The sequence below is a fragment of the Leptonychotes weddellii genome, chromosome 4, assembly GCF_054177405.1.
Source record: "Leptonychotes weddellii isolate Sample4059 chromosome 4, ASM5417740v2, whole genome shotgun sequence".
Taxonomy (NCBI): domain Eukaryota; kingdom Metazoa; phylum Chordata; class Mammalia; order Carnivora; family Phocidae; genus Leptonychotes; species Leptonychotes weddellii.
In genome coordinates this window covers 6055332-6065674 of record NC_138372.1, presented here as the reverse complement: position 1 = coordinate 6065674, position 10343 = coordinate 6055332, and the positions used below count along the sequence as shown (strand labels likewise).

At 56.8% G+C, this 10343-nt stretch overlaps 1 protein-coding gene across 1 annotated transcript; it reads left to right on the top strand.

Moving 5' to 3' along the window:
* Positions 1–563: 563 nt before the first annotated feature.
* Positions 564–10302, top strand: LOC145721029 (uncharacterized). The gene is made up of 4 exons (XM_081816817.1): positions 564–577; positions 902–1044; positions 1201–2449; positions 8956–10302. The coding sequence occupies exons 1-4, from the start codon at positions 564–566 to the stop codon at positions 8984–8986; spliced, it is 1437 nt and encodes a 478-aa protein (XP_081672943.1). The 3' UTR covers positions 8987–10302.
* Positions 10303–10343: the final 41 nt, after the last annotated feature.

Here is a 10343-nt window from a genome sequence, read left to right as displayed (position 1 = left end):
CCAAAGTGCAGCCTTTTGCAGGCATTCTTTCTAGGGCTGTGCATCCAATTGCCTGGAGGAGCAGAGGTTCCACAGGATTTTCTGAATCCTTACCGTGGACCTGATGCTGTCTGTGCACACAAGGACACCAAGGCTTGGAGAGGCTAAGCCATTTGCAAAATTGAGGCAAAAATGGCAAGCGCTTCAGGAGTGAGGCTGGGGGTCTCAAAGACATGCATGGGGTCCTAGTTCTGGCCCATTCTCCTCCTCGTGATGGTGCCCAAAGTTTACCTTTGTGGTCCCCGATGTCCTCACCTGGAAACGGGGGCAGTACTGGTTTCAATCTCACAGGACTGTCTGAAGACTGAACAAGACTGCCTGCGGAAGGGCTCACAGTGATGCCCGGCACACTGAGAGCGCTCAAGGCTGATTATGATTGCTCAAGGCCATCAGCAAATCCGGAGTAGAACCCCCTTTTCCTTTCCATCTCCATGCGCGGCCTCCAGAACCACTGGCCTCATTTGAATCTTCCTGAGACTCTGAGGATCTGGGAAGGCCATCTTCACCCCATCTGCCCCATGATGATGGCCATCCTGGGGTGAGGGTGGGTGGGGAACTGTCCCCTCCCCTGCACTGCTGGTGTGGGGAAGGTCGGCCTGATCTTCCTCCTGCACCATCCTCCTGCACCTGGGCATTCTCACCTGCTGGCTGGCTCTTTCCTTTTCTAGGACTGTTCTGGAAAAGTCTGGGAGACATTGGGCTCCACACAGACTAATCTCTGCGAGCCTCAGGATCCTCATCCATCAAATGGAGCAGCTCACACCTGGCCTCCACTTGCTCCCTCCAGCGTGCCCAGATGTGATTACCCACCTGGGCAGCAGCCGCTTCCCAGTTGTCCCCACAAGGGCCATTTTCTCCCCAGTACAAGACGAATGAGCTTCTGCTGTCGCGTCAGGGAGCCGCTGCATCACCGAAAGGACCTTCGCCCTTCAGTTTCGTCCGCGTGGAAGAGACCGGTGCCTGCTAGGTGGTCACGGGAGCATCGCGCGGAGTCCTGCGAGTGCTGTGAGTGTGGGTCTGCGAGGACGGTTGGCTCCTCACGAAGAGACCTCTGTCCTGCAACAACCCCCAGGGCAGAAACACTTGCAGAGGGAGCCCCCGGGCAGCTTGTCCCCCAAAGGTCCCGAGATCCCGACCAGGTCGGACTGAGTGGGATCTAAGATGGTCGGGAGCGGGGCGGTGGCTGGGGATCCCCTTCCCCACAGCCGAGAGAGGAAGGTCACTGGAGCCGCCCCTGCACTTGCGTTCCGACCAACCGCGAGGGCGTCCCAGTCCAGGCTCAGGGCAGCGTGGAAACAGCGAGAAATGGGAGGCGCGCACCTTGCGGGCGGCCCGGCTCCTCCCCGCAACTCCGTGCTCCCGACGCACGTCCGTGCTTTCGTCCCACGGACCCTGGAAGGCGGGTGCGGGAAGCCTGCGCCCGGCCCCTCGGCCGAGCGGAGCCCTGCCGCGCGCCCCCGCCTCCTGCGCCCCGGGCCGCGCCGGACCCAGGCCCCCCAGTGGCCCGCAGCGCCGGAACTTGGGGGCGCGGTGAGTGGGGGCGGGGCGCCGGGCCGGCGGGGGGTGGCTTGCGGCGGGGGTGCCCGGTCCCGGCCCTGGAAGTCCTTTCCCGTCTTCTTAAAGCCGGGGCTGCGTGGGGCCTCGGAGCTCTCCGGGCTGGCAGCGTCGGCGACGACAGGTCCAGACCCGGGACACCTCTTTCGCCCGCGCCCGGGACGCGACGTGGGCGCCTTCTTCCCTCTTCCCGGGGAGAGGCCGCGCGGGCTGGGCATCGCGAGCGCTCCGCGGTTTCTGTTTGCTTTCTTACAGGCCCCCCCGGCCCGCCCGGGCTGCGGTCCCGCCGCGGAGGGGCCAGGGGCCCCGGAAGGGTGGCGACGGCCAGGGAGCCCGGGACGTGGGCTCCGGGAGGCGCGCCCGGGCCCCTGCGGGGGGCGGACCGACCCCACGCCCGAGCGCGCGCCGCCCCCTCCGGGGCGCCCCGCCGGGGCCTGGGGCGGCGCGCACCCTCCCCACCCCCCGACGTGACCCCGGCGCCGGCAGCGCCCCCGCCCCGAAGCCCGCGCAGGCTGGCGCCGCCCCCAGCGTCGCTCCCGTCGCCACCTGGCCCTTTCCCTTTTCAGGTGCGGGAGAGGCCGGCGCCCCACCCGTCTGGGGCGAGCCGACTCCGGGGGTCTCGGGCTGGAGAGCCGCGTCCCCCGCCCCGGGGCCGGGTGGTGCGCGCAGGAGGAGGACCCAGAAGCGGGCTCTGCCTGGGCTTGCCTGGGCTTGTTCAGAGCCCGGCTGCTTCCCTCAGTGACCGCGCAGATCCGGGGGGATTTCGAGATTTTGCGGGAGCCCTGCAGCCGAGCCCCGGGGAGGAGGGGGCTGGAAGCCCGCGCGACTTGCTCGCCCCGTCCCACGGTGAGCGCAGGTAAACGCTTGTGTTCTCAGTCTGTTTGAAAGTTCGTAAAGAAGGAGGCAGGAACTTTAATAATAAGAATGGGAACCCTGTTGAATTGTGTGGCCTCCGAGTCATAAGGAGAAAAATTTCCAAGAAGCAACAAAATGCTCTTTGATTCCATAATCTCTGGAGAGAGAGGATTCCTTTTCTGCGTTTTGCGTGGCTGGTGCTTTCTTTCTTCCTCGCTCTCCGTGGTGGCCGCAGGAGCGCTCACTGGTCTGGGAGTGCAAATGGGGGCTCTGGTTTTATTGCCGCTGCTTCCCCAGCTACGATGGGAGCAAATACCTCGGTTTCCTGAAAGTGGGGACATGGAGACTGGCTGCCCAGGGTGGCCGTGACAGATCTCGGCCGGTATGAAAAGTCCGTGGTCGCTACAGTAATGTTAAGTCTGCCAGCTTGCATTTGAAAGAGAGGAACAGGAGAAGGGGTCTCATTCTTTCCGGTCCCTAAGGTGAACATGAGCCCTCCTCCTCTCCAACCCCTAGTGGCCAGAGCGGGGGCCAGCTGGGAGCTGCAGGTCAGAATGGAGAGTGGGTCAGCAAATGGCAGTGTGGAGGACCCCCCCCCCCTTCAGGTTAGGTGGCTGTGGCCTGATAGCAGAGACAGGACCCATGCTCCTGTGCGTTCACTATTTCTTGCGCCTGCTCGGGCACAGGGAGCAAGGGAACAGCATGGCTGTGCAGAAAGACCCAGGGCCTGTGCCCTCCGGGTATATTCACGAGGGTCTCCTGCAGCAAGGAGTGGCTGGGCTTCCTGGATTCGTGCCTTTGGAACCCTTTAGCCGATGCTGGGAGCCACATCAGGGGGGCAGAATGGCCCACTGTATGTGGGGCCAGTTCTGCCTCTGCCCCCAAGTCGGAGATGCCTTTGGGACAAAGGGCCACTCCCCTGAGTCTCGGCATCCCGGCATGTGCTTAATTAAGTGCTGTGCAGTAACCGCTGAGATGGTCGGCTGGGCGGGGGAGGGGGCGTCTGGGCAGGAGGCGAGGCTCCTGTACTTGCCAACATTCTCCTTGAGGGTCTGTCCAGGGGCAGAGGGCTGATGGGGCAGCGTCAGCGGGGACCCTGGGGCCCACTGGCATCTGCTGCCATGTGGGTTAGTGGCCTGTCTCCTGAGCGTCCCAAACTTGAGGACTGGCCAGGACTGGCCTGCTTTGCCCTGCCTATCCTGCTGTCTGTCTGGCCTCAAGGATCCCCTGGTTAACAGATGTGGCAGCCACGAGACTGTACTTTTACTCCCTACCCCATGGCCTTGGTGCACATCACTAATCAATAACCCTAAACATACACCGGTCCCCAGGTCCTTCCATCACAGCATGCTAGTGGTCGTGTAAGCTGATTGCCATCCCGGCCCTGTACCTCCCCTTGTCCCTGGGCCAGGAGGTGGAGGAAGATGAAAGTATGAACGATGTCGTGGATGTTGCCCCTGGTTGTAGGCTGCCCAGCCTCGGGCCACAGGAGGTCAGACATAGGTTCTAAGAGAATAGCTACACAGGACTCATTCATTCATTCCTTCAGCAAATATTTATTGAGTCCTTGCTATGTGCCAACATTATTTTGGCATTAGGAGTACAGCAATGAACCAAAAGGCAAATCCTTGCTTTTGTGGAGCTGATCTTCTTCTGTTGGAGGAAACAGGTGGTACCTGGACACAATGAACATTTGAAACGTTTAGGTTGTGATAAATGGTATGAAGGGGTAGGAAGGTGAGGAGTGCCAAGAAGGGGTTGTTAGTGTTGATGGGGGAGGGAGGGAGGGTTTAAGTCACTGAGGAGAAACCTGAATAGGCGAGGAGAAGGGTCTCTGGGCAGAAGGGTCACAAGCACTAAGGTCCTGTGTTTGGTGCATTTGTGAGAAATTGGCAAGAAAGCCTTTGACTCTGGAGGTGAGTGTAGCAGGTGAAGTCAAGCAGGAGCCAGATCATCCAGGGCTTTGTGTGCCCTGGGACTTAGAAATCTTACATTTTAAAATTCTGGTGATCCCAGGGTCCTGGGATCGAGCCTCTCTCTTTCACTCTGTCAAATAAATGAAATCTTTAAAGTAAATAAATAAATAAAACTATCACTCTGGCTGCTGTGTAAAGACTATCCAGAGCCAAGAGTGGTAGCAGGGAGACCTGCTGGAGGCTGTTCCTTGGGCTGGCTGGAAACCACGCAGGGGCTTGGACGGGGCTGTAGCGTGGGGCTAGAGGCAGAGGGTTGGAAGACAGAACCGACAGAGTCTACTGCTGGATGGACACGGGGAGATAGGACACACCATGGAGGAGACAAAGATGTCTCCAATGTCCGTGGCTTGCGCAGAAGGGTGAATCATTTATCGGCGAGGGGGAGCTGGCTGCAGGGTTTTATGGGGATCTGGAATTGTGTTTTGGCTCCAGTACGTTGCCTGTTGGACACCCAACTGGAGATGGTTTTGGGTGCTGGAGCCTGGAGTGTAGGAGGTTGGTCAGGGCAGGGGCATGGGTGTGACTAAGATGGTCCCTAATGCCACAAGATGGGGTGAGGTTGCTGAGGGGATGGGTCCGGTGGAGGTTTGGGGGAGAGCAGAAGGTGGAAAACAGTCATCTTGGAGAGTGGGGAGAGAATGGATAGGAGAAGGGACAGAACACTGCCTGACATATGGCAGATACTTGATAAATACTTGTGGGATGCTTGGACGGGTAGATGCATGCATGGTTGTATGCGTGCGTAAAAAGTGGTAGGACTGGTGTGCAGAGCGGAAAGGCTGGCTGGGGGATGCAATAGGGTAGTCGATGCTCTGGAATTTCAGGGGCTCACAGGGCTGGGGAGAGGCCAAGACAGTTCTGTGGCAGTAGAAGGGTTGGGTCTGAGCTTCGGAGGGCAGCCAGGGTTCTGAGACAGTCGCAGAGCAGGGCGAGTTACATGGAAGGGGATGGCATTAGCAGAATGAGGAAGGCACGAGGTATGTTTCGAAGTCTGTTACAGGAGCTGGATTGTGGATGGCTGGAAGGTTCTTATGAAGGGAGAGTTGATGCAGCAGAATAGTGAGGCCCCCGGTGGCTAGGGGAGCAGGGGGAGCAGCCAGGGAGCCTCCCCCCCGCCCCGGCAGAGCCAAGCAGCCCAGGTGGGGCACCTGACAATACGTCCTCTGGGCTCTGTGAGGTGGGAGGTTGGGGGGCTCCCCTCCTTAGGGTGATGTGGGCACAGCCCCACCCCCAAAGCCCCCCAGCAGTTCTGGCTGAGTTTGCACTTGCTGCCTGGTCTGAGGAGGTTGCCTGCGTCTCTCATGTGAGGACAGAGAACAGAAACACCGATTTACATCAGACCTTAAGGTAGGGAGCTCCAACACCCATAGAAATCGGCACCTTTATCTTGTAGGCTGACAGTGGGGGCTGCTGGTGTGTGTGCAGCCGGGGAGGGCCGGCGGGAGCTACTTTGAATTTCAGCTTCAGTGATTCAGGAGTCCTTAGGAATGAGAGCGTTTGGTGGCTCGCCTTGGGGCTTTCCCCTCTGGGTCTGGCTGCAGATGCCACACGGAGGCTGCGAGAGATGCCCGGGTTTGGCAGCCGGTATGGATCGGTTTTCTCCATTCATAAGCACCTGGGCTCCTGTGGGGGCCTGCAGTGTCCACGAAGCACAGGATTTCCTGGTCAAGGACTTGGTGTCCAGGCCCACCTCTGTCTGCCATTAGCTGCACAAACAGGACTTAACCTTCCTGGGTTTGGTTCTTCATCTCTAAAATTAGGCTAATGTGTTAGGACCTCCTTTGTAGAGTCGCGGTGTAAGTACATGAGATAACATGTATGGACGATGGGGCCGGATGCTGTGACAGCTCTTAAGACACGTCCACAGAGATAAAGGGCTTTTTCTTTCACAGATACTCAGTGCTTTGGCTATATCAGAAGAACCTTCCTCTACACTGATAGATAGGATTTAGTGAGGATTTTGGAGTTGTTTGATTGATTTTTGCATTGCAAATGTCTCTCTCAACTTCCCCTTCCTAAAAACTGATGCTTTCATTTTTGCTGTTGCTAGCTAGGATTGCAGATATCTAAATGGAGTAAAATGGAGGCGCCTGGGTGGCTCAGTCGGTTCAGCGTCTGACTCTTGATCGCAGTTCGGGTCTTGATCTCAGGGTCATGAGTTCGAGCCCCTCCTTGGGCTCCACATTGGATGTGGAGCCTACTTAAAAAAAAATTCATTAAGTGGGGGAAAATGCCTTGGGTTGAATCAAACGAGATACACCCTGCTCCGGAGTTGCTAGCTATGAGCAGGTGGCAAGGGACGCCTGTGTCTCGTGGGGGAGGCCCCGTGCGTGGAGCCCACGGTCTTGACCAGTCTCACCCTGGGGCCCCACCTTGACCTCTGTGGTACCAAGTGACCTCTTACCGCACTGTCATTCGATGCTCTGCTTGTCCTGTTCTGAGAGTGGTGCTGACTCACTCCTCCCAGCTTCCCATCTGACCTCTTGCACGTGGGCACGCCTGCCCTATTCCTGTCACCTCCCCTGGGAAAGAAGGAGGAAGAAAGGGAGGGTCCATCTGGAGGAGAAAGAGTTATCTTGGCAGTAGGAGGGTGGGGGGCAGGGGTGAGCTGACTTGAATCAAATTGATCCCTAATCCTGGCATTAAACATATTCTGAGGCTGTCACTATCGGGTCACGATAAAATTCATTAAAATAGACTTGAAATGAAAGTGGATAAGACTACTGTCCTCATAACCCCTTTATTATGAAACCCACCACCGATGGTGGGGTGAGGCCAGTTTCAAATCCTAGACCACGTGATCGAGCCCCACTCAATACAGCCCCTCCTCCAGGACCTCGGCAAGGCTGGTGGCTGTCAGAAGGTGTTGTCAAACCCCGAAGGAGATTAACATCCCTTGCCTCTGACCTGGAGAGATGGAGAAACAGTTCTTGATAATCTTCTGGGAAAGTTGCTGGCTCGGGGAGGGAGCTGTGTTGAAGTTACTCACCCCGGGTACCGCCCAGCTATCTTCCTGCCCTGATCACCCCCTCCCTGGGCATAACCAGATGAGGGGCGCCGGGTAGGATGCAGACGGACCCTGGGAGACTGCATGGGCCTTTGGAGGGAGAAGTGGAATCAGCCAGGGTAAGAACCTCAGACCAGGCAGAGTTCACCTTGGGCTCCTTCCCTGTCAAGTCTCAGGCATAACTCCCCTCGCCGACTGCACCACGGTTCCAAGCCTGCACCCCACTTTGGCTCCCGCTGAGGACTGTTCCATCCCCTCAAATGCATCTAACCACCCAAACGCTTCAAACCCTCCTTCCCCTTTAGCCACTCATAAGCCACATCATTCAACACTGACTGGAGAAAAAAAGCAAACTCTTCCACCACCTCTCTCATTCTCTTCCCTGCACCAAAGAATCACACCTTTGCTCAAATGCTTCCAGAAATGTGAGCTGCCACGGTGATCGCATAGTGCTAATTATGCTCATTTATGTGAACTGTTTCCAGTGAAGCCTAATTACTGTCCTGGAGGCTAACACTTCTGCTTCTCCTTAAATATGTGTCAAATTAACTTTGTTACAAGTTTTCTTTATGGCAGCGGAGAAATATAAAGAACATCGTCTGTGAGTGCGATGGTCCTCGTTTTACCCCTCATTTCCTCGGGGGTACTGGGCAAGAATTGAACGTTTCTCAACCCATTTTAACTCCTGTGTGCAGTCGCTAGGAGGATCCCGGGAGGTGGTCATTGGTACTCCTCGATCCGCCCTGGGTCGAAGGCTGTGGTCAACTGCCGGTGAGACAGACCGTCTATGCCCTCGCAGACTTTGTAGTCCCGTCAGGACGGCAGAAGGTGCATAAGTCATGCATAAATAACAAACATTTATTGAGCTCTTACTGTGTGCCAGGCGCTGTTGTAAGCACTTTCCAAACCTTACCTTATTTAATCCTTGTGTCAACACTGTGAGGAAACTATTGTTGTCCCCATTTTACATATGAGGAAACATAGATGTAAGCGTGGTCATGGCAGAGCCGGGCTCGAATGCATGGGGCATGACTCAGCAGCTGCCGAGAAGGCGGTGACCTGCAGGGTGCCATGGGAATGGAAATGGGTGTGCAGGCACTTAGGGGACTGTACCGTGGGAGGGGCTGCCCACCATCTTTGCCATATTCTGCTGGTTGGAAGCCAGTCGCGGGTCTCTCCCCCACCCCCCTTTGGGGAAGGGAAGGCACCAGGGTGTGAACACCAGGAGGCTGCCATCGTGGGAGCCCTTGGGGTCTCTCCACTGCAATTTCTTTCTTTCTTTTTTCTTTTTCTTTTTTTTTTTTTAAGATTTTTATTTATTTATTGGACAGAGAGAGAGACAGAGCACAAGCAGGGGGAGCAGCAGGCTTCCGCTGAGCAGGCAGCCCAGTGCGGGGCTCGCTCCCAGGACCCCGGGATCATGACCCGAGCCGAAGGCAGGTGCTTGACCTACTGAGCCACCCAGGTGCCCCCCACCCCACACCCCAGTTTCTCATTTTATTTGTGGATCTTTTGTCCTCGTAGGTTCCTGTCATACCAACACTTTGCAACTTAAAAGAAAAAAGCGGTGAAGACACCAAGCAGCATTTCTGGCATTTTTTCCTGATCTGCCTGTATCACAGGTATCTGCCCTCCAGGGAGTTAATGCTGTCACGGCTATTTCCATGGTCAAACGGTCCCAGGAATTTTATGAGAGAAGTCAAGCTTGAGGCAGAGTCAGCAGAGACAGAAGGAGGAGCCCAGTGAAGAATTCAGACGTTTCTCCAAAACGTGAACGTTCATCCGTTCGTCGATGTAGCCCTTCATCCTTTCATTCCCGTGTCCGCGGATCCCACGCACTTTGGCGACCTCCTCCTGCGTTGTGCGTCCCATACCGCGCAGGGCGTTGGTCCGGTCGTGGCCGCCTCCCTCCCCGGCACCCAGGGTGGTGTGAACCAGGAGGAGAGAGTGGACGCCCTCTGCCTGGGACACCGTGGGTGGTGTCGCTCCCTGTGGGCAGGGGGACCACCCCGGAGCCCACTGCAGGGACAGGCAGGCAAAGGGAACAGTGTGCCTCTTAAAGCAGAATAAACACAATTCACCTTTTCCTGCCGAACCAGATTACCACGTGGGACGTTCGTGGCTGCGCTGCAGAGTGTGGAACTGGCCCGAAGGCCCCAGCCTCAGAGCACGGGGCTTTAATGTTGGCCGCTATGCTTGAGACCATTTCCATCCCTTCTGTTCTCTGCCCCCGCTTGTCTCCCTTTGGTTTTGTCAGTGAATCTGAGTGCAGCAAACCTTCTCCGCCCTTCTGAGCTTCTGCTTCCGAATCACTGTGGGTCCGGAACTCGCATCCCCGTGGCAGGTCGGCACTGTGTGTGAGGTACGAGTGAACGAGGGGATCTCAAGGGCAGCCCGCCCCACCCCGATATCCGAGGAAGGGAGCGGGTATCATGGGAGAACAAAGCATGGCTTTGATTCATTGCTTCCGTTTCATAGTAGTTGTGTCACTTACCTGGTTTTGAATTTCAGCTCCCTGTCGCGTTGGGGGTGACTGTTTATCCAAGGGGACTATTGATTTTTTTTTCTAAAGATTTTATTTATTTATTTGACAGAGAGAGAGACAGCGAGAGAGGGAACACAAGCAGGGGGAGTGGGAGAGGGAGAAGCAAGCTTCCTGCTGAGCAGGGAGCCCGATGCGGGGCTCGATCCCAGGACCCCGGAGATCATGACCTGAGCCGAAGGCAGACTGTTGATGAACAGAGTATGTGAATATTCACAAAACATCACATTGGGGGTGACCATACCTTCTGAGGAAGGGAAGGAACTTGGTCATAGGAGTTCGGGCTGCTCAGAGGCCTCTCTCTCACTCCTCCCTCCCTGCCCCCCCTTCCCCCCCCCCCCGCTCCTTCCCCTTCCCACCCCCCCCCGCT

Bases quoted from the DNA above. Each gene is read 5' to 3' on its own strand.
- LOC145721029 (XM_081816817.1), top strand. The intron at 1,045-1,200 runs GTGAGTGTGGGT...GTGGGATCTAAG, and splicing joins CGCGGAGTCCTGCGAGTGCT to ATGGTCGGGAGCGGGGCGGT. The intron at 2,450-8,955 runs GTAAACGCTTGT...TTGTCCTCGTAG, and splicing joins CCGTCCCACGGTGAGCGCAG to GTTCCTGTCATACCAACACT.